The 25,081-nt window shown below is 39.7% G+C and overlaps 1 protein-coding gene across 1 annotated transcript in view; it reads left to right on the forward strand.

Moving 5' to 3' along the window:
- The window catches only part of LOC119414734 (neurexin-2), a 1,264,057-nt gene that overhangs the window by 136,868 nt on the left and 1,102,108 nt on the right, over positions 1-25,081 (forward strand). Inside the window, exons 4-5 of the mRNA XM_037681846.1 lie at positions 7,744-8,125; positions 13,308-13,498. Coding sequence (XP_037537774.1) covers positions 7,744-8,125; positions 13,308-13,498 — 573 coding nt within the window. The remainder of the gene's footprint in view (positions 1-7,743; positions 8,126-13,307; positions 13,499-25,081) is intronic.

Consider the following 25,081-nt stretch of genomic DNA (forward strand, 5'->3'; position numbering starts at 1 on the left):
GGGGCGCTCTAGAGTCAAAAGTTAAAAAACATTACTAATGTGTCCATAACTGCTTACTAATGATGCACCCAAAATCTGGTGCAGATCGTATGGTATATCATTGAGATACAAGTGTTAGAATATTATAGGGGGCGCTCTAGAGTCAAAAGTTAAAAAACATTACTAATGTGTCCATCAGGACTACATAATAATACACCAAAAATCTGGTGCAGATCAGATGATATATCATTGAGATATAACAGTTTAAAAAATCTAGGGGGCGTACTTGAGTCAAATATTAAACAACAACACAACTGTGTCCATAAGTCCTCACTAGTCCAGCACCAAAAATCTGGTGCAGATCAGACGATATATCACTGAGATATAACAGTTTGAATTATGTAGGGGGCGCACTTGAGTCAAAAGTAAAACAACAATACCATTGCGTGTTTAAGTGCTCACTTATCACACACCAAAAATCTGGTCTACATCGGATGACATATCACTGAGATATAACAGTTTGAATAATCTAGGGGGCGCACTTGAGTCAAATATTAAACAACAATAACAATGTGTGTAGACATGGTCACACATTATGCCACAAAAATCTGGTGCAGATCGGATGATTTATCATTGAGATATAACTGTTGCTATATTGTAGGGGGCGCTGTAGAGTCAAAATTTAAAAAACATTACTACTGTGTCCACCAGGGCTAAATAATAACACACCATAAATTTGGTGCAGATCGGCTGATATATCACTGAGACAAAACAGTTTGAATAATGTAGGGGGCGCACTTGAGTCAAATATTAAACAACACAACTAAAATGTCCATCAGTTCTCAGTAATGACGCACCAAAAATCTGGTTCAGATTGGATGTTGTATCACTGAGATATAACTGTAAGAAGAATGTAGGTGGCGCTGTTGAGGCTCTTGGCCACTTATCATGGAACCCTGTTCAAAGGTGGATAATGATCAATCATAGTGATTTTGGTTCATCTGGGCTCAAATCTGTGCAATTTAGAGCCAAACGTATTGCAACGGCGTCTCTTTTTAATTCGCCATGGCGCCACGCCCACATCCTCCAGCTATAACTGTTTGTAGTTTAAATCAAGTCAGACCATCTTGTTATCTGTCTTCCAACACAGGATCATCCTGATTAGATTAAGGGTGTCAAAGAAGGAGCATTCCAATTAAACAAAGTCACTTCCTGTTCTGAGGGGGCGGGGCTTTGATGACGTCACAATATGACCTCAGGGTATCGTCGGGCATGGGACAGGGATGACTCGTGCCAAATTTGGTGCAAATCTGTTTTTCAAGTTGAAAGTTATAACGTTTGGAAATTTATGGCGTGAAGCTCAACTTTGAGGCCTGGCCACGCCCCTTTAACAAAACGAAACCGAAAGCTTTTGATAACTTTTACTCTCCAATGTCTTAAAGGCCTAATAACCAAGTTTTAAGGCAATCCTTCAAAATCCCTAGGAGGAGTTCGTTAAAATTCGCCATTAAAAACGCCCAAAAATTAACCTTTGACCCAAAATGGCCGACTTCCTGTTGGTTTTGGACCTGAGCTCCAAGAGACTTTTTCATAGGTCCTGAGAAGATACACATGTTCAACGAGTTTCAGAATTATCGGTCGAAAAATGTCTTGGGGCCGAGGTTTTAAAATACTCTAGGGGGCGCTATAGAGGCTATTGCGCAATTATCATGGCTTCCTGTTCAAGGGGCGGGCAATGATCGATCATAGTGATGTTGATGAACCTCGGATCAAATCTGTGGAATTTAGAGCCAAACGTATTGTCACGGCGTCACTTCTGACTTCGCCACGCCGCCACGCCCACATCCTCCAGCGGAAACGCTTTGCGCTTCAAAGCAAGTCAGACCAACTTGTTGTCTGCCTTCTAACACAGGATCATCGTGATTGGGTCCAGAGTGTCAGGGAAGGAGCATTCCAAGCAAAAAAAGTCACTTCCTGTTCTGAGGGGGCGGGGCTTTGATGACGTCAAAATTTGACCTCAGGGTATCGTCGGGCATGGGACAGGGATGACTCGTGCCAAATTTGGTGCAATTCTGTTTTTCAACGTGAAAGTTGTAGCGTTTGGAAATTTTTGGCGTGAAGCATAATTTTGAGGTCCGGCCCCGCCCCCTCAACATACGTCGGTTTGCACCGTTTTGATAACTTTTGGTCCCCCATGCCTACTGAGCAAAATGGCGCAAGTTTGAAACCGATTGAGCGAAATCCCTAGGAGGAGTTCGTTCAAATTCGCCGTGTACGAAAAGCGAAAAACGGCCAAAATTGACCCTTTGACCCAAAATGGCCGACTTCCTGTTGGGTTTAAGGCATACCTCCAAGAGACTTTTTTTCATGATTCAGTGGGTTGTACATGTGTACCAAATTTCAGCTCTCTAGGTCTTACCAGTTGTCATATCTCACGTTAGGGGGCGCTGTGGAGCAGTTTGGCCACGCCCACTTTTGGTTCCATTAAATACCTCAAATTTCTCGCGGGGGACAATTTTGGGTCAAATATGGTGAGTTTTCGAATATGTTAAGGCCTCCAAATTAGCGCTCTTTGACGGAAAAAAATTTGAAACGACACAATAACAATAGGCCTTCGCAGCGCTTAGCTGCTCGGGCCTAATAAAACCCAAGTATCCATACTGAGAAACCTGTTCAATGGGAGTGCTTTGAAAGGTTTTAACAGCTTGGAAATCCCATTCCTCAGTCTTAGAGCTAGAGAACATCATCATCTTGGTTTTATCTGCATTTAAAGTTTTAGTCTATTTAAATTGCTCTGGACAATGTTTAAGGCTGATTGTAGAAGACAGAGTGCTTTGCCAGGCGTTGAAGCAGCGCTATAAATATCAATGTTATAAGCGTAAAAATGGAACATTGTATGTGGCTCATTATAACCCAAACAGTTAATGTGAATAATAAAACTTACTGGTGTGAAAATAATGTAATTTTAGCTAATGATAAATCTCTACACTTTTGCAGGACATTATTTATTTAGCTTGCTGCTGTTGCTTTTTTTTTTTTTTTTTTTTTACCAAACCATGACATTTTACTACGTAAATGATTATGTGCAAGAACTTGGATTGTCTGATGCTGCCAAAGCTGCTAGATGTATCTTTGGCTGCTTGCATTGTAACATCAACCTTGTTCGGCCGTGTAAACATTGACAAGCTAAGCAAAAAGTGCCATGTAAAAATGTGGAAACACTATTAGCTCATGCATGATTTTTTTTACACACTGGTAAGTTAGTTTTGAAAAAAATAGAATAAAAAACTTAGTTTCATAAGCTTGAAACATGGTAAAAACAAGCCCTTGCTTGGCTATTGATGTTAGCCTGGACTAAGATTTTTGCCTTATTTATCATATTCCATGCTCTATGACTGATGACATGGCTAATACTAACTGCTTGATAGACAATCACTTTCAAATTGACTGCATTAGATATTTAACTTCAAAACATTGCTACATGTCACTATTAGCTCACCTTTCAGTTTTATTTGTCTGCAAGAATAAAAAGTGCTGCTATTTTGCAGGAACACTACTAAAGTAAGTAAAACGATTTTCTATGTGTCTTTTTTGTTGTATTTGAATATCATTTGGTCTGTGAGCCTAGCCTCTGCATTTTCAGTTTTTCTTCCTAAGACTTTAGTAAAAGTGTGTAATTAAACTGTTTGTTGTATTCTTTGTAAAGTTTCTCAATACTACTGTACATGTCTGCTCACATGAGAACAGACAGCACATCCTCTACAGCGTTTTGGCTAAACTTTGAATATTTTGAGCAGAACAGAATTAGCCCAAAAGAACAGTAAATCAGGGGGGGGGGGGGTGCCAAACACTTGTCAATCACTTAAGGCCATGAACAAATGAAAGCATAGGCCTACTGTAAAAATAAGCCTATTTTTATTTTATTTAATTTATTTAACTTTTATCTATACAGGTAGTCGCACTGAGTCATGAGGACTCATATTCAAGAGAGACCTGTTTTAGCCTAAGGTGACCAGATTCCTGACATTAAATCTGGGGAAATTTCCAGCTCGGAGACAAAAAAAAAGAATAAAATGTTAACAAGATGAAATAAAAAAATGGGGACAATTACGATTTCATTTATTGTTTGCATATTTATTCATGTTTAAACAATACAAATAAAATGTAGCAGCAGGAATGTGTCTCTCCACACACATTTCCCAAGAATAATAAAATAAATATAGTAGTAGTAGCAATGGTGTCAGAAACATTTGTAATGTGGAGGGGACACACTGGAGGGGGGTCTGGGGGATCCCCCCAGACAGTTTTGGGAAAAAAGTAGATTCCGTTTCCTGCATTCTGGTGTATTTTAACAGGTTGTTAAACATCCATGTTTACTTACATAAGTAAACACTTCATCCAATAACTATTGTAAAATTAAAGGCCCGACAAGTGGTTTGACATGGACTGAAACTTATGCCATCAGAAACTGAATTTGAATTGCTGTTTTGAAACTGAATTTCATTAAACTGAAACTGAATTTAACGGATTGAAATTGAATTAATTTGCTATGAAAAGTCAATTTTATAATTTAGTTTCAGTTTCAAAAATCAGTATTTTGTGTCACACATCTGGGTCCTTCCAGAGGAATCAAACGCAGAGTGAGGGTTCACGCTAGTGAAACTTCCTTCCACTATAAAGAAGGAATCAATTAAACCATCAATTAAACAGGTCTGTATTGTAAATGAGTCCTTGAGACTCAATAAGACGAACCTGTATAAATAAAGATTGAATGGAATTAATTAATTTTGAATAAAATAAATATGTAAAAATAGAAAACATATTAAAATCATAAATGAATGAGTGTGTCTTTTCTGTCAGGTCTAGTAGAGTAATTTAAGTTAACATTAGTTCTATGTCAGTGGGTCACATGACGTAAAAGATATACATGTTTGTTTTTCAGAGTTTTTGGTTTGGTGATTTGTTGACGGTCCCTAAGTGAACCTTTGCGACTCGGAGGAGGCGCAGACTGAGCGGAGCTGATCAAAATCAGACTGAACAAGAGTCAGAGACAGTCAGAGTCAGAGTTTCATTATTGTCTATCACACCACATGTGGTACATGAGGTGGAACAAGATTATTTAGTCAAGGTCCCAGTTACATCCAACAATAAAATGTAAAATAAAAACAGTAATAAGATCTAAGATATGAACTAAGAAAAACATCAACTAAATATACACTAAGCACTAATAGCACAAAAACAATAAAAAAAAACAATACGCTGAATAGCAGCACGGACATGAGTCTGTGTAAGCAGATGAGCACACATGAACACAGCAGCATGAAACAGATCAGCAGCAACATGAAACAGATCAGCAGCAACATGACACAGATCAGCAGCAACATGATGTGATTTTTCAAAGTGATTATTCTGGTTAGAGATTCATGAGTCTAACAGCCTCAGGGTAGAAGCTGTTCCTCAGTCTAGTGGTTCTACACTTAATGCTCCTCAACCTCCTTCCTGAGGGGACCGGGGCAAAAAGTGTGTGCTGGGTGAGTGGAGTCCTTCACGATGCAGGTTGCTCTCTTCCTGCATCTGGAAGTGTCGATGTCTGTGATGGTGGGGAGGCTGACTCCAACAGAGAGGAAGACACTGCTGAATCTTTAGCGCACAAATATCCAATGTCTAACGCAAAACAAATCTAACATCGCCGTTGTCTTCTTCTGTTTTAAAGGTGGCGCGCTCAGCTCTTCTTAGTCTGTAACGTTAACAGCAGCAGAACATTTTTTTCTCATTCGTAAAACGCTAAAATTGGGGACATTTTTGGGGACAGCTTTAGCCGGGGACAGGTCGTCCAAAACGTGGACTGTCCCCGGAAATTGGGGACATCTGGTCATTTTACTTTAGACAGATAACATAGGCCTATAGAGTATAGGCCTACAGACATAAATGCAAAACAATGAAAAGCAATTAAAATAAAATAGTCTTGTAAACAACACTGTTACTGTTAGCAGCATGGTACTGCCAGCAATGTGGCTTTGTCAGCAGCGGGGTCCTGTTAGCAGCCTGGTTCTGCTGGAGGTTTCTTCCTTTTAAAATTGAGTTTTTTTCTTCCCACTGTTGTCATTGTTCTTGCTCAGGATGAGAGACTGCGACGAAGTGACCATTCAATGGGTCTGCTGCTTCCTTAGATAGAGAACTTTACTAATTGGCTTTTCTATGTATGTGGATGTTCTTGTTCAGTGCCCTGAGACAACTTTGTTGTGAATTGGTGCTATATAAATACACTGAATTGAACTGAATTGCTAATATGAAGCAATCTTTTTAAACACTTGTTTACCGTAAGTTTATTATCTTTGTTGTAAAATTGTGGCAGCGCTTAGCTCTGTTAGCCTAACCCCCTGGTTTTATAGCTGATAAACTGATACTTGGGAGAAATAATACTAGAACCAAAAAAGTGATATTAAGTAAATGCCAGAATGTTGCAAATGTTAGATTAATTAGTTCAATTACACTTCAGTGAATAAATGTTAATAACCTTCTGCAGCCACAACCTTTCATGCATCCCACACTGACTCATAGAATGTCTCATTTTCAAAAAGCATCTAATGACATACAAAGCTAGCTGCAATCCCAGCTATAGCACACTAAGCAGCAAAAAGCTTTCAATATATGCAATTCAGATGTAGCACAAAATACTTCTTTATTCACATACCATCCTGTGAGTTAACAGCTTTGAAACGAGTGGAGAGGAAAAGGTCAAAGAGACAGGCTGGAGTCACATGCACTCGTGGTATTGTGGCCTCAGGAAAAAGAATGGCAGGGCTGAAAACACAAGAAAGAGGTGAGAAAAAGATGCGAGTTAGACAAAGGAGTGGGCATTCTGAGGCTAGGAGCAAGAAATGACCCTGTGAAGTCCCTACTGGTTCATGAGGATGGAAAAATAAAACCTCAGGGATCCTTCCTAGGCTGACGAGGCTTTATCATGGAGAATATTTTTAAGCAAAATCTTACAGAGCAAATACGACTAGATCTTTCAAAAAGTCATTGATTCAGTGGAGTGTGGCACCATTTAAAGTATGTTTCTGCATTGTGCTCATACAGTTGACTTCACAGCAGAACAATAAAACATAACTGTCATTTGCTGTGCAGGTTTGCAAAGCAAACATAATCCATGTAAAATGTCTTAAATGTAAACACAATATACTTGATGTTCAGTATTTCTTTTAGTTTAAACAATTGTACCATTCACAGGTATGTTATCTGTGATTAAGTTGAGGTTTTCATACAAGGTCACACAATTTGATTTAATAAGTAAAACATTTTACAGTGATTAACTTTCATATGAATGAATTAAATCCAAGTTCTGGGACACATGTCAAACTCAAGACCCGAAGACCAAATTTGACTGTTGTAAATATCTTATCTGGCCCCTACGATGATGTTTTAAATGTCAGATATTTTCATCACCTCATTTTGCTTAAAAACTGAGCATACTTTATTTAGTGCAGACTTATGAGAGTTGGCCAACTTTGAAGCCCCTCAAATTTGAATGTTTTGGTAACCTTTGCATTTTAAGGGGAAAGGGCAACAAACGATGTCAAATAAGTCCAGTCAAACTCTTGCTTAGGAACTTGCAACCATGGAAAAACATCACTTTTCTAACTTGAGTATTTATTGAAGTTGGTCCTTGGGTTGAACCAATTGTTCAGTTTTGTCCCTCTTTTGCAACAGAGTTTGACACCCCTGAAACAGCTAATGTTTTGTATCTTTTTGTGTTTCCAGGCCAGATGACTGGTGCCCATACGCGTTTAGAGTTCCACAACATTGAGACGGGCATCATGACAGAGCGCCGCTTCATATCTGTGGTGCCCTCAAACTTCATTGGCCATCTACAGGGCCTGATCTTTAACAGTGTGCCGTATCTCGACCAGTGCAAGAACGGAGACATCTCCTACTGCGAGCTGAACGCCCGCTTTGGCATGCGTCACATCATCGCCGATCCAGTGACATTTCGAACAAAAGGCAGCCACTTAGCATTAGCCACGTTACAGGCTTACGCCTCGATGCACCTCTTCTTTCAGTTCAAAACCACCACGCCTGATGGCCTGATGCTCTTCAACTCTGGAGACGGGAGTGACTTCATAGTTGTGGAACTGGTGAAAGGGTGAGTTTCTGTTTCTATTCAAGTGACTGACAGATCTTTTATCTGAGTTTGTCCAGCTAAATATAACTATCCACTAACATGAGTGAAATTTTATCTTACTTAATTTTATTCAGCATTTGTCTTGTCAGTAAACAGCAGATGATGCATTAACGAGACGTGATTTTTTTTAACACCAGCCCCCTCCATTTTTTTTTATAAAACCTAAGCCAGACTGAGAAAATATTTGTAAAATATCAAGTACATCAAAAAACATTTATCTTTTTTTTTTTTTTTTATCCACCTTTCTTTTATAAATTGGGGGAGAGCTGGTGCCTACAGTATCTCCAGCAGTCATCATGCAAGAAGAGTGGTACACCATGGACAGATCATAAGTCCCTCACATCATCACATAGAGAAATGAGACAAACCACCATCTGAACTCTCATTTACACCCATACTTGCTTACTTACTTTAATGGTCTCAGAGTTTGCACTCAGAGTATGCAGAGAAAAACAACATGTGTGCAAGTAGAATATGCAAACCCCACACAGAAAGGCTGGGAGGTGATCTTGCATCCTTCTGGCTTTGAGGCAACTGCTCTAACCACTGCACTGCTGTGCCACTTGTATACCAGTAGATTAAGTGGTATTAACTTGAAGCAATCTGTATTGGTCTTTTACATCACTCTAGAGTCATTGCCATTATTTTCTTTTGTCCAACATTGCCTGAGCTAATTGTTGTTTCTCTTTCTTAGTAGTACTCAGCATGTTTGCCCTACCTTAAACATCTTTCCTAAATCAGTGGTCTTTAACTCAAAGTCACAAGGGTGAGAGGTTTAAAGGCACACTCCTTAAAGAGACTAATTAATCTCATGTGTCACTAGAATCTTACAACAGATAAAATGGCAATGATACCAGAGGTTCAGTGCACTGAAATATATCCAGCTAAAATTCCCTGTGATTGTTGTGATAAAATAGGGTTTGTAACCCCGTAGAACAGTGATTCTGAAAGTCTGGACTCTGGTCCAGATCCGGACCGAAAAACAAGGGAATCTGGACCCAGCCCACGTATTATGTGATGATGATCTGTCTCCTTTAGGTATACTCACAGAAAATAAAGTACACAGGTCAAATGAGGGAATGAACAAGTCAGGGCTATTCATCTGGCGGCACACGGACTTCAGTCTGGCCCACCAATGAGTTCATTAAAAAAATTATTATTATTTTTATTTTTTGGGGAGGGATGTGGTTGGTTTCTGGTTCAATGCAATAAAACAAACTAATTTAAAATTTAACAGATCATTGTAATACTTTGTTTATTTACATAATGACTTTAATTGCTGGATGTCCGGCCCCTGAGCTGCTGGCTTTCAGAACCTGAGGCCCCCTGAACTGTTTTGCTGAACAGCCCTGTTATAGGCATTCTTTCAATGGGCCACAAATGTAAAGACTTGTTGGCGACTCAAAAATTGCAATAAAACTGGATTTTTTTTTTTCATTACAGTTTTACTGAATCCTGAGATGTAGAAACGGACAAGTTCCACAACCACATTTTTTGTGACAACTTTGGCTTATTTTTCAGTGCATGGCATGCACAACTGTATTCTAGCTTGTGCACATTATTTTGTTGCACACCTCCACCTACATCATACCTGCCTCGGCTCCCTTTATACCCATGAAAGGCAAAGCAGTTTGCAACGTCAGCCTCTGTAAGTCTCATTATATACAGTATATAAAAAGTATATATGGCAGCAGAGAAGGTGTCATGTCACACCATCATAAAGTTAAGCAAATGAACAAATGAAAGAAAGGCAGAAGTAAAAAAAAATGAGTTTTCAAACATAAGCATACAGATAAATATATGTTTATTTTGTCCTTATCACATATTTGTGTAAGTGCATTCTCAGCCATAAATGTAGTAAAAAGCGTACAGTGTATCATGGCTGCTTGACACATGACAAGTTACTGACAACAAAATCTCTTGTGCACAGGTTTAGGCAGCTTATTGATGGCACACAGTGCATTTTTCATAATACATTACTGTATTTAAACTGTTTCAGGGCATATTCAACTTCTATTTCAGTCATTCTGAGTTACAGTGTATTGTTCCATTTAAGTTTATTTTATTATTTTTAGTATGTTATTCTTATCTTAAAAACAAAGCCATTTAATTTTGTTGAGGCACAATGATACATTCCACATTAAGCTTTGTTATCAAAGTTAGTGTTTTAGGTTCACAAGTAAATATTTTTAATCAGTACCATCAAAATTGGATGAAAAATAATTTGCTTTTAACCTTACTCAAAGAAATTTTGATTTGTGAATATGAAGTTGGAAAACCCTTGTCTCAGATTGAAGTGTACCCCTTTAAATTTTACATTTTGAAGACCACATAACCCTAACCCTTTTCTCCTACCCCTGGCATGAATGTGTAAATTGTAGGAGGGCTAAGTGGTTGAAGTAAGAGGATTCAGCCCTAATTTTTCACCACTGCATTTCAATCTTGCTGAAGTCTGAACTTTGTAAAAAGCTGAAGGTACAGCAGAAAGACGTTCAGGCATGTTTTTTGTAAATGCGCCTCGATATGTAAAAATAATCAACTGTTGCATCATGTAATTTGAGTCAAAGTTTACATTTCAGACATATGGCCCCCCATGTCTGGAATAGTATTAAGGGCAACAAATAATAGTCCAGGTCCTGCAACTGCTTCTATTTACCATGACACAATACATAAAATTCAATAATTAAATGGTTTTGATCTTGTTTATGTTCTAACAGTTTAACAATGTATTTAATTTAATGGGATAAATTAATCCCAGACTTTAAAGTAATTTACCTCAGTTGGACAAAAGTTGGTAGTTGGCAATATAAATGAGTTTTATGGCTCTTTGAAGTTGGCCAGATCTTGAGAATTCATTCCTTTGAAAGTGCCATTCAAAAGAGACAATCTCATGGTACAGCCAGTAGCGTGCATACACAGTGATGTACTCCATGACCAGGCATGATGTTAAGCATGCAACCCACTCCCTTCCTGAACACATGGTTGCCAAATACAACTGCTGCACTCCTCCCTTTAGCTTATTCTTTTTCATCTAGGTAAAATAGTAAAAATAAGTGTGTGCCTGCACCTGTGTGAAACTAAGGTGGGAGACAACATCTCAACTGGTTGTGACTCAGAAGCTATCATTCATTTCAGAGAGCTGTTCAAAACATTTAGGTTGTTTGTGAATGTCACAACTCTAGTTGACAAATAGCTAATAAATGGTAAATAGGCTGTACTTATATACAGTATCTCTTCTATATAGTCAACATCCTCAAAGTGCTTTACAGTACAATCTGCGCCCTCATTTACCTCCACATGGCACTACTAGATATACAAAGCTAATCTGAATCTGTAGAGACTAATCAATGCATTAGATCACATTCATACACCAATGGGACACACATTGTAGGCACTCTTAGTTCAGTGTCTTGCCCAGGAACACTTGAGCATGTGACTGCTTGTGGAATTGAACCCCCGCTGGAGGACAACTGCTCTAACCACTCAGCCACAGCTGCCCCTAAAGCAACCGATAAACAGAAAGCAATGTGTGTATAATGTCTGTTTTTTAGACATTTCCCCAGTTTTATTTATTAGCTTCACTAATTAACTGGTTTGTTCCAAATTGGAGTAAGCTGTTGGGGGAAGAATCAGTTTTGTTGTGCATTTCCTTGACTGATGAAGCCTTCCGGATCGAAGGTGAAACGTTTCATCACAAAAAAAGAAACTGTCCAGATGACATGACTGAAAAATGTTGGATTGTATACCTGGATTATTGAGCATGGACTTTGTTGTCCACTTATTAATATTAGCTTACTATTGTGAGCACAGTTTACCTTCCACAACTGGAAAATGCTGGTTCTTTTGTTGTATCAAGACCAAACTAGTTACGTTAGTAAATGTTACCATCGTAAAAGCCGTTTGTAATTGTTTTCAACATAGGTCTTTCTTCTTGCTTATCCCTTTCTGTGCCCTCTAGTCAGTATTGTTACAACACAATAGATGGAGTCGGTTCTGCCACACAGAAACAATTGAACCTAGACATGAAATGAAGACAGAAACAATCATACTTTGAATAAAGCTGCCAAAATAAAACTGACTCAAAAACAATCTTGTCTAAGTCATGGAATTGTGCCACATACCGTTCTGGACAAAATAGAGCTTTTAGTGAAAGTCTGGTTTCAACATATTCATGTGTATCTTGTAATGATTATTATAAGATTAATGCCTTGTTTTATCAATCATCAATTATGTTTAAAATTGGTGGTTACTTAAGGAACAAGATGCAGTTGCATTGCTTCTTCCTAGGAGTCTTGGCAAACTTGTGAGAGCTGAATTTGAACCAGCAACCCCTCGATTATCAGTAATCTGCTCTTCCCCCAGGGCCACCTCACTTCAGTCCTACATATCATATAAACCTGTTATTCTTCTCTTTTGTATGTACAAAGTACTTAACATGAATTTTAGACGGTAACTTATCTGCACAGTTGTCCATGAAAAAAGGGCTATGATTTAAAAACTTGCCAGACAAACACATTTTGCTTAAACTAATTGTTTATGTTTTATTACTTTAAGTATCCTTGTAAATGTGACACTAAACTTAGAGATGTTTGCATTCCCACAGAAACAGATATGCTGTAGTAACCATGCTAGGCATGCGTGTAGCGCTGCAGTGCTGCCACAAAAACACAATCCAAAACAGGAAACAAGATACTGAGCATGCACTTAAAGCTTCCGCTCTAGGTGTGAAATGTAAACACAACATGAAGCCTTTGTGTCCCAGTTTGATTAGGGGGAGGATATGAAATTATCGTTTTCAAAATTTTACATTTGGGCTGCCCAGTTTTCTTTACCAAAAACTTCAAGTTTCTCATTTCAAGACATTTTTTCAGTTTAAAAAAAACAAACAAACAAAAAAAATAACTGATCTGGGGTTCCTAAAATTTTTATTTCAGCCATGCATTCAGATTGAAACCGCATAATTTTGTATTCACTAGAACTAATCCTGTGTGGACACTCCTGAAGTAAAAATATGAATTGAAAGGGAAAAAAATAGTTCATGATTGTTCACTAACTTTTTATATATTCATATGAAACATATATTTTCTAGCTTTAATGTAAGAAATTGAAATGATTTAAATGACCATATGTTTTATCTTCACAGGTACGTTCATTACGTTTTTGATCTCGGTAATGGTCCATCGCTAATGAAGGGCAACTCTGACAAACCACTCAATGACAACCAGTGGCACAATGTGGTGGTGTCCCGAGATGCCAACACCGTACATACTTTGAAGATCGACTCACGCACCGTCACGCAGCACTCCAATGGTGCCCGCAACCTGGACCTCAAAGGTAATGTTTAATTCAGCACTGCACCATCTTCAATGAAACATGTTCACATTTCCATTCTTTTTCTGCTTCTCAAGAATTGTTGGAAAGAGGCCACACACATATTGCAGCATTAATGTAAATTAGTTCTACTTGCCATTTAAATATGCTGATTATTATTATTTTTTTGTGGTGCACATTGGGTAAACTCAGACCATGTTCCAGGACTATGATTCTCAAACTGTGGTGCCAGTTCCACTAGTGACACTCAAGATCTCCTAAATGGCTGTGCAAAGAAATGTTAATATTAAAAAGTTCAATAATAAAAAATAAGTCAATCAAAATATAAAATCTTAAACTCTAGAGCACAAACTACCAACACGAGTGATTTATGTGTCTTAGCTCCAAATTAAAACTATTTAACACTACTACAAAGTGTCTTTAGTTCCGTTGTTAGAAATTTGGAAAACATCCTCGTTAGTGAAAGTCAAGCTCAGACATCCTGATGTCACAAACCAGGGTTTAGGATTCGCAGGCAGAGATGCAGGTTGACAGGAGATGAGAATAATAAACATGAACTGAAACTATGACAAGAGCAGAAAACATGTCATGTCATGAAGGGGCATGGAAGTGAGCAGATGGGGGGCCAGTGGGGGCCACTGATCATGACACCTGATGCTCAATAACACTGGTAGAAAAATCTAGCAAAGTAAAGTCAGGTCCTCTGGATGGATTCTTCTTGTTGAAACATTTTGTCTTTTATCCAAAGACTTTGTCATTGTGAGGAGCTGCAACAAACTCAGTCTTATAAGCAGCACCTTCTCATAGTGGATCAACCAGTTTGCTGATGACAGCCAAAATTAGCTGTTCACATGATAATGGAGGACCATCAGCTTAACGACCGATGGTTAGTGTCTACACCAGTGCTTCTCAATTATTTTCTCTTATGACCCCCTAGGAAGAAGTAAACATTTCACGCCCCCCATCTCCCCACCGCGACTGTAAATAGTATAATTTGCCTATAAAATTGTTATAAGTACACATCTGCATAACATTGTGTCATTAGCATTAAAGAAAAAAAATATATAGATCAACTTACAACAAAGAATAACTTTATTAACATAGTTGGTTTTTTTTTTAAGTCTGTAACAGAAACAACTTAAAGTGCATCATTTTGCCTGAAAAGAAAAGAAAAACACTTAAATCCTTATTTAATCTGTAAACATTTTTGAAATTAAATTAAATTAAATATAATCAATAAATATTACATTCAAATTGACCAGCAACATTTTAACTCAGTGTTATATAAAACACTTGGACCTACAAAACAAAAAAATAATAAAACAATTTGTGCTGATGTTTTATTTTTATTTTTTAATCAACCAGCCGTGTAACTGGAAACAGCTGCACGCCGGTCCCAAGCCCGGATAAATGGGGAGGGTTGGAGAAAGCAATGGCAAACTACTCCAAATATTTTTTGCCGAAATACTCTATGGATCACGACGAAACGCTCTCACGTATAGTGTCGGATGGCAGGACCCCTGGGCCAGAAGGTACTCATACAGCTACCAGGGAAGAGCAAGGCAGTGTTTCGAGTAGCTCAGGCACTAATGACGCGGGTAGGACAAATCCATTAGGACTCCTATCTGCTGATGTAGCTCTAAGAGAAAGGACCTGTCTGCGCTTATCAAGAATCCACATTTTTGGAACATGGAACGTCCGTGGCATGAACACGGGCAAACTGGAAATTGTAAAAAAGGAAATGCAACGGCTTAACATCGATCTTCTGGGCATCAGCGAACTTCACTGGAAAGGAAATGGCTATTTCAACAGCGATGATTACACTGTTTTTTATTCCGGAAATGATAGAATAAAGCGAAAAGGAGTAGCTTTTATCACGGCCAAGGCAGTCACCAAAGCTGTTCAAGGTTTCAGGCAATAAATGATAGGATCATAGCCATACGTATCAATGGGAAACCTCGCTCAATCACAGTTTTACAAGTCTATGCCCCCACAACCGACGCGGAGGATGAAGAGATTGAGAACTTTTTTTTCGATCTCCAACAAGCAATAGAACAGACTCCCACCAAGGATGTCATTTTCATAACTGGGGATTTTAATGCAAAAGTCGGTTCCAGTGAAGATAGTCCATATGTTGGCAAATTCGGGCTGGGTGTGCGGAATGACGCTGGCGATCGCCTGGTTCAATGTTGTTCAGAAAATCATTTAGCAATCATGAACACATGGTTCGAACAACCAAAGCGGCGTCTATACACATGGACAGCTCCAAATGGTGTGTATCGTAATCAAATCGACTATTTCCTGTGCCAACAGCGATGGAAAAGCTCAGTATTGGCTGTAAAAACATCTCCTGGAGCAGATTGTGGCTCAGACCACCAGCTCCTTGTTGCTAAAATCAAACTACGCATCAAAAACACCAGACAGCCTACAGCAACACGTTGCTTTGATACAGGTAACATCCCTCCACTTTATGCCGTTGAAATCAAGAAAAGTTTTGAAGTGCTCTGCACAACTGGAAAAGACCCCGACGAACTTTGGGAGGAAATCAAAGCCATCACACAAAATACAGCGGAAAAAATAGTCCCTTTGAAAAAACCAGGAAGAAGAACTCAGTGGATATCGGACGAATTGATCCAAACCGCCAACTTGCGCAGAGTAGCCAAAGCTACTGGTAACAGCACAGAATTCAGAAGGCTAAATGCGATATTTCAAAAGAAAGCCAGAGAAGACAAAGAACATTACTGGAACAATCAATGTGCAAAGCTGGAAGAAGCAAACAAGTTAGGTCATACACGAGCTCTTTTCACCTATGTGAAACAGACCAGGGCACCGTTTGCAGCACGCAAAGCAGCGGCCATCAAGGACCACGATGGAAAATTATTACATGACAAAAATCAAATCAAGCGTAGATGGCGGGAATACACAGAAGAGCTGTACTCAGACCATCAAATAGGACCGATGGAACAGGCATGTCAGGTCGAACAAGAACCATGCATTCTTGAGGAAGAAGTCGAGTGGGCTTTGAAACAACTACCAGACGGAAAAGCCTCTGGAATCGACCATCTACCTGTTGAACTACTAAAAGCAGTGCCGATTAAGCTTTTAACAGACCTATGTCAAAAAATCTGGTCCACCAATTCGTGGCCCAAGGACTGGAAAAGATCAGTCTTTGTCACTATTCCAAAAAAAGGCGATGCCCAGGAATGTTCCAACCACCGTACTATCGCCCTCATATCTCACGCAAGTAAAATCCTTCTGAAGATCATACAGAATCGCATTGCAACGATTGTCGATAAGGAACTGCCGGAAGTTCAAGCTGGTTTTCGCAAGGGGGCACTAGAGACCAAATCGCAAATTTACGTTGGATCATGGAGAAGACCCAGGAATATCAAAAGGACGTCTATATGTGTTTCATTGACTACAGTAAAGCTTTCGACTGTGTTAATCATGAAAAGCTATGGAAGTGCCTGACACAAATGGGCGTCTCAGAACACATCGTACAGTTAATAAGATCTCTTTACAACGACCAAGAAGCAACGGTTAGGACGGCATACGGGAACACGGAGTGGTTTCAAATCAGGAAAGGTGTTCGTCAAGGCTGCATCCTGTCACCAGTTCTATTCAATCTGTACGCAGAAGTGATCATGAGGCGTTGCAATTTGGAAGAATCTGAAATTGGAATCAAAATCGGCGGCAGAAACATCAACAACCTTCGGTATGCAGATGATACAACCCTGCTCGCAGAGAGTGAAAAGGACCTCGATTGCCTCGTTCGACGTGTGCAAAAGGAAAGTGAACGAATGGGACTGTACCTGAACATGAAAAAAACAAAAGTTATGACCACGGCAGGCAATGGTATAATGAACACGCAAATCAACAACACGGTAATCGAGTCTGTCCAAGATTTTATCTTTCTTGGTGCAAAAATGGACCGCAGTGGGGCTTCGGCTCCCGAGATCAAGAGACGAATTACACTTAGCAGGACTGCAATGCTGGGATTAGATAAGCTCTGGAAGAGCAAGGATATTAACCTTGTAACTAAAGTAAGACTAGTCAACGCAATTGTCTTCCCCATAATGATGTATGGCTGCGAAAGTTGGACGCTTAGGAAAGTAGAGAAAAGAAAAGTCGAAGCTTTCGAACTGTGGTGCTGGAGAAGAATGCTAAGAATACCTTGGACTGCTATGTTGACAAACAAGACAGTTTTGGACCGGGTCAAACCATCAATGTCCTTACTGGGCAAAATTACCAAACAGCAGCTCTCTTATTTTGGTCACGTGATGCGTGCAAATTCTTTGGAAACGTCAATGATGCTTGGAAAAGTCAGTGGAAAAAGAAGACAAGGCCGCCAAAGAACGAGATGGCTCGACACAATAACGACAACAATGAATATGCCAATTGCGGAATTGAAAAAATTGGTGAAAGACAGGGAGGCATGGAGTTCGAAGATTCATAAAGTGACCGAAAGTCGGATACGACTGATCGGATAATCATCATCATCATCATATATAAAACACTTGGACCTACAAAACAAAAAAATAATAAAACAATTTGTGCTGATGTTTTATTTTTATTTTTTAATCAAAATGAGGAAGTCAGTATCAATGAGCACACTCATCGATAAAACAAAAAAATGTTGTCAACGTGAAAGAGGGGGCAGGTAACCCTCTCGCTTTGAGTTTACTCTTTGTCGCATGCGTGCTGTGAATGACAAGCGTCCAACAGCAGCTTAACTGAGGAGGTGAATATATTGTTAGCAAAGAATAAAGTCTTAACATTTATTAAACATTACTTCTGTATCCAAAAAAGTTCAATCTGGTCCTCTGGACATTCAAAAAAACAAAAAACAAAACAAAGCAAAAAAATCTAGAAACGTTTCGTCTCTCATCCAAGAGACTTCCTCAGTCTGAGGTGCTGTTTTCATCTCAGTCTCTTAAATAGCACCTTCTCAGAGTGGATCAACCAGTTTGCTGCAGCAGGACCACGCTTTCCACAGAACAACTGTGTCAACTCTTGAAACTGTGCCTACAGTCAACTTACTTCACATATGGGGAGCAATATTATAGGCAGAAACATGGGTGTGCTATGGGGTCTCCAGTTTCTCCTATTGTTGCCAACCTGTACATGGAGGAGGTAGAAAAGAGAGCCTTGACGTCCTTTTCAGGGACACCACCAAGTCATTGGTTCAGGTATGTTGACGACACCTGGGTTAAAATTAAATCTCAGGAAGTCCAGCATTTTACTGACCACATCAACTCTGTGGATAAATACATCAAGTTCACACGAGAAGATGTAAAAAATGGCAAGTTGGCTTTCTTGGACTGTGAGGTCTCAGTCTCTGATAGAGGATATTTGCAAACCGAGGTGTACCGCAAACCCACCCACACAGACCAGTATTTGCAGTTTGACTCCCATCACCCTTTGGAGCACAAGTTAGGAGTCATCAGGACTCTGTATCACAGAGCAGACATCGTCCCCACTAGCTCAGGAGCCAGGCAGAAGGAGAAATCCCACACAAGACAGGCTCTAGAGCAATGTGGATATCCTAACTGGGCCTTCCTGAAAGCAGAGAAGAAACCCAAACAGGACTCCAGTCAGCCATCAGGTGAAAAGGAGGAACCCAGATCCAGACCAGTGGTCATTCCGTATGTTGAGGGGGTATCAGAGAAACTGAGACGTTTATTTTCTAAACATAACGTCCCAGTGGCTTTTAAACCCCAAAATACATTACGGCAAAGACTGGTTCATCCCAAAGATCCAGTCCCCTGGCACAAACAGAGTAATGTTGTGTATGCTGTTCAGTGTCAGGAGGGTGATCAGTCTTACATCGGGGAAACTACACAGCCACTGGCCAAAAGGATGGCCCAGCACAGAAGATCAACATCATCAGGCCAGGACTCTGCGTTCTACACTCATCTCCAGGCCAGCGGTCACTCTTTCAAGGATGAAGATGTGCACATCCTGGACAGAGAGGAACGATGGTTTGAGAGAGGAGTAAAGGAGGCCATCTTTGTGAAAAGAAATCATCCATCATTAAACAGGGGTGGAGGCCTCCGGGTTCAACTGTCCCCCTCTTACAATGCTGTGATTGCTAGTATCACTCAGCCCTCTGTGAGTAGTAAACAGTCATCAGTGTGCTAATGACCCATTGTTAGGCTGATGGTCCTTCTTGAGCATGTGATCAGCTGGTTTTGGTTGTCAGCAGCAAACTGGTTGATCCACTCTAAGAAGGTGCTATTTAAGAGACTGAGCTGAAAACAGCACCTCAGACTGAGGAAGTCTCTTGGATGAGAGACGAAACGTTTCTAGATTTTTTTGCTTTGTTTTGTTTTTTGGTTTTTTGAATGTCCAGAGGACCAGATTGAACTTTTTTGGATTTTTCTACCTGGATTATTGAGCATGCATCAGGATATTACTTCTGTATTTTCAGGAAAAAAAAAAAAGAACACACCAAAATTGTGCTTTGACAAACTCATTGATAAAACTAAAACATTTTGTCAAGGCGAAAGAGGAAAGAGGGGGCAGGTGTCGCTCTTGCTTTGAGTTTACTCTTTGTCACATGTGTGCTGTGGGTGACGTCCAGAGCGTCATACAAACAGCAGCAGACGTGTCTGTTCACGCATGGCTCCCAAAGCAACAAGGCAGTCATATTTGTTTATAACTTTATTTTTAGTAAACCTGAGATACCAGCAAACAAGTGCCGGAACGCTCGCGATAAAATGAGAATGGTGGGGGAAAAAAAAAAACCTACTCCTTGCTGCAAAAAAAACATGTTCTCCAGGGTCACATGCGCACCCCCCTGGCATCACCCTGGGCCTCCCCAGGTGGGCGCGCCCCACTATTTGAGAAGGACTGGTCTACATTCATCTGGAGGCCAGCGGTCACTCTTTCAGGGATGATGTTCACATCCTTGATAGAGACAAACATTTGTGTAAGAGAGGAGTAAAAGAGGCCATCTTTGTGAAGAGAACCTGTCCATCAATAAACATGGGCGGAGCCTCCGTGTTCAACTGTCCCCCTCTTACAATGCTGTTATTGCTAGTATCACTCAGCCCCCTGTGAATAGCAAGCGGACATCAGCGCTCTAACGACCAGTTATTAGGCTGATGGTGCTCATTTACATGTGAACAGCTAGTTTTGGATGTCACCAGCAAACTTGTTGACTATGATAAGGTGCTATTTATAAGACTGAGTTTACTGCAGATCCTCAGGCTGAAGAAGTCTTTTGGATATAAGATGAAACATTCCAACATGAAGAATCCGTCCAGAGGACCTGACTACTTTGTTAAACAAGTTGAAGTTTTTAGTTGACCACCACCAAAGGAACACCCAGTTGTGGATAAAAAAAACAAAAAAACAAAAACAAAAAAATTAAAACTGGGTGTTCCTTGAGTTTGTTGAAATTTTCATCTTAGGATAATTAAGCAAGTTTGGTTTTTAAGTTATTGTCAGGTGTTTAAGAAGATTTGATTGGTTTGAAATGTTTCAATACAAGTTTAAGAACGTAACAAGCTTGTAAGCTTCTGCTACTGGTTTTTATTTTAAGTCGGTCATGATTATTACATCCAGATTACACATTACACATTAGTACATCCAGGGCATAGCATTTTCTGAAGTGGCAGTTGTGAAAAAATTGAAAACCATTGCTATAGGTTATTGATTTGGTCCTTAATAAAACTCAGATCAAACCCAGCAATTAGCATATTTACAAAGCATACTATTGTCAACCAATCTAATCATTTCTAAGTTTTCAACTTTTTTGCATGCACAAAACATTAAAAAAAGGAAGCTCATCAGATCTGATGAAAGTCAAACATCGCAGGACTGCTCAAACTATGAACAAAAGTGTGAGTTAAAGTCTGGAAAATACAGTAATTGCAGTTTGAGGTTAAGTTAATGTCCTGTTCAGCCTGTGGTTGTAAAATAGGGGTTGGATGACTACATATTTTTTTAAAGTCGACTTCAACATGATAAAAGTCGAACCAACGTTGACTAGTCTATGTGACGTCATAGGAACTCAAGACGCTATGCACAAAAAAAAACAAAAAGTCATTTATTATTTACCAAAAAATAAAAAAATACAACAAAACATCTGGAGCATATATTTATGCTCCTGCCATTTATCATAATACAAATAGGCTAAGTCACAGGAAAACTAAAACTATTATTAAGCTGCAAAAGTTAGTTTTATTTTATTTAATCCACTAAATAAAATAAACCACTGCGGCAGTGGTGGATTCTCCACCAGTGGTGGTGTGCACCCCTGTTTTTAGTTTTATTATATTTAGTGGATAAAATTAAATTAAAATTAAAAACAATGGGGCGGGTGGTGGTGGGATCCCACTGTGGATTAAATAAAATAAAACTACAAACAGTGGGGCGGGAGGTGGTGGTAATCGCACCGTAGATTAAGAATCAGAAGCAGAAGCTTTATTATCATTGTACTGAAATACAGTGAGATTTTGCAACAAAGTTCATGCTCAATCATCCAAGTATCAAATCCAATATATCTCAGTCAGGTCATCTGGACAGCTTCTTTTTTCATGGAGATGTTTCGCCCTCTATCCAGAGGGCTTCATCAGTCTGAGGAATTCCAGTAAACTGTTTCCTCGTCAAGTAGTAAACTCCTTAAGTGGACCAACCAGCTTGCTGGAGCTAAGATGGTTTCTGGGAGCTGTCCTGTCCCCCGTCGACTCCTCCCAGGCAGGCAGCCACAGCCAAAGTGGTTCAAGGCAACAAAGTTCATGCTCAATCATCCAGGTATCAAATCCAGTAATTCTCAGTCAGGCCATCTGGACAGTTTGTTTGTTTTTGTGATATTATGTTCATACAGTCATCCGAAAGATGGGCGGAGTGCACGTTGCTGCTGCTATAACAGCGCAGTCCCTTTTCTTCAGAATACTTTTAGATAGAAAAAGGTAAGAGCCATGAGGATGGATAGTGGTATTACCAAAAAAAAAAGATCTTGTCACATCTTGTCCTATCAGGACATGATTTGAGACATCAAAAACTCTACCAGCAAGCACATTTATAAACATGATGACATATGCATTTGATGTCAAGATGCTGAGATTTGTTCATGAGCACTTTCAGATAGGCATGGGGAGTTGCGAGAGATGAAGCTTTGTCCCTAGTTACCCATGTCCCAGGAGAATTTTGATTGTCGGCTCGTATCATAGCCCAACGGGGGAGCCAGTTTAAGATAAGCCACACTTGTTGATTTTCTTCAGGCAGAATTTTTTTTTCCGTCAGCCTCGAGTCCTGCTGGAACTTTCTTGGTACAAAATGTCCGAATTTATGGGTATTTCACTCCACTGATCCGTGTTATGAGCCTTCCTCAAGGTCGATTCCAACATGATCGTGAGTCCTACAAGCCGCAGGTGGCCTTCAATTCTCACAAATTGCCTCAGTCTTACAGTTTAGCTCATAAATAAAATAAAACAGCGGGGCGGGCAGTGGTGGAATCCACCACGGGCGGTTGAACCGGAAGATTAATCTTTAGTGAAATACGTCCATACTGTTGATGAATTTCTACCTGTTTGGCAAGACTTGGCCTGCTTCTCGTCTTCGATCTGCTTGGAAGAATCCATTTTGTAGTCAGCAGCCCGTCACTGATCAAGTGACACATGGCACAATCACCGACTGTGACTAGTCGACGTAAAAGTTAAAAACTTGCGAGATGTACTAGAATCGACTAGTTGACTAGTCATTCAACCCCTATAAAAAAAAAAAATTATTGAAAATGCTGCAAGAAAAAAACCCAAACAATTATCAGTCCACAAGTTTTGCTGTGATAGTCAAAAACCATCAGTCAGGAGCAGTATAAATCAGGGCAGCATTTTTTGTACCACACTATTTATAGATTTATGGAAGATTTATGTGAGAATTGTGACACTTTACTCATACACTCATGACTAACGAGTTACTTGTAATTCTTTCACATTGGAAAATTTGGTCTATGACTGCTGAACATTGTGGTCTGAAGTTGACTTCAACCAGATGCACAGCTTTGATACAATATATTTTTATTAAAGTTTGCTGCAACCATGAGGATAATAGAGTAGATTGTATAGTTTTCACAGCATTTGTTCATTCCATTGTCCAAACTCTATCATTCTCAAATATGTGAGGTGAGTCAAGTCAAATGAAGGAGACATGCTTGTCAAACTTAAATCATACATGTCTCTAAGCATTAACATTATAGCTAACATTATATGAATGCGGTGGCACGGTGGTAGCTCTGTTGGTAGAGCTGTTGCTTTCAGCGAGAAGGTCGCTGGTTTAAATCCCGGCCGGGGACCTTTCAGAATCAGAATCAGAATAAACTTTATTGGCATTGCACCGAGATACAACGTGAATATGTACGTACAGTCGTCCGAAGATGGGCGGAGTGCACGAAGCTGCGGCTATAAATAATTAGCGCGGCCTTCTTATTCTTATTCAGAATAATATTTTGCTTAGATAAGAAAAGGAAAGAAAACATGAGGAGAGACGGTATAAAAAAAAGATCTCTCACACCGTGTCCTAGACAGGGCGCAATTTGAGGCATCAAAAAAACCTACCACAACAAAGCAACATAAACAGATGTTATACATGAACATATAGGCGGTGAAAACATTGAATTTTTAAGGGAAAGTCGTAGCATAGTCCAGAGCCCCCCCTCAGCCATTGTCCAGATAAGAGGTGACGTTCATCTTCAGCTCAGTTGAGGTTCTGTCACATGTCCACGGCCTTGGAGAAGGGAGTGGTGAGGAAACAGTCAAAGCATCTTTGTTGTTTTCAAAACATTTCAGGAGGAGTTGAGATAAGTCCGGCATCAAGGCCACAGTTTGGGTCAGGCAGAACTCGTGAATTGTTGTTTCTGCCTTTAAAATCTTGCTGTACATATTCTCTGATGGAAACTCCAAAACAGCCGAATTGATCCTTTACTCCAAAAGTCGAGCTCACAGCTTCTCCAGATTATTCCATCATTCAGAGTCAGAGTCAGAGTCAGAGTTTCTTTATTGTCATTCGCACCTCATGTGGTACATGTGGTGGAGCGAAATTATGTACACAGGGTCCCAGTTACATCCAACAATAAAATGTATAAGAAAAACAGTAATAACATCTAAGATATGAACTAAGAAATGCATCAACTAAATATACACTAAGCACTCATAACATAAAACATTGAACATCACCACAAACATGAACATGAGTCTGTGAGCAGATGTGCACGCATGAACACATCAACATTGAAACAGATCAGCAGCAACATGAAACAGATCAGCAGCAACATGATATGGTTTTTCACAGTGATTATTCTAGTTAGATATTCATGAGTCTAACAGCCTCAGGGTAGAAGCTGTTCCTCAGTCTAGTGGTTCTACACTTAATGCTCCTTAACCTCCTTCCTGAGGGGAGTGGGGCAAAAAGTGTGTGTGCTGGGTGGGTGGGGTCCTTCATGATGCAGGTGGCCCTCTTCCTGCATCTGGAGGTGTAGATGTCTGTGATGGTGGGGAGACTGATTCCAACAGATTTCTGTGCAGCCTTCACCACTCTCTGCAAAGCTTTTCTTTCTGCAGCTGTGCAGCCTCCATGCCACAC

The sequence above is a fragment of the Nematolebias whitei genome, chromosome 1 (genome assembly GCF_014905685.2).
Source record: "Nematolebias whitei isolate Nwh7 chromosome 1, NemWhi1, whole genome shotgun sequence".
In the NCBI taxonomy this organism is placed as follows: Eukaryota; Metazoa; Chordata; class Actinopteri; order Cyprinodontiformes; family Rivulidae; genus Nematolebias; species Nematolebias whitei.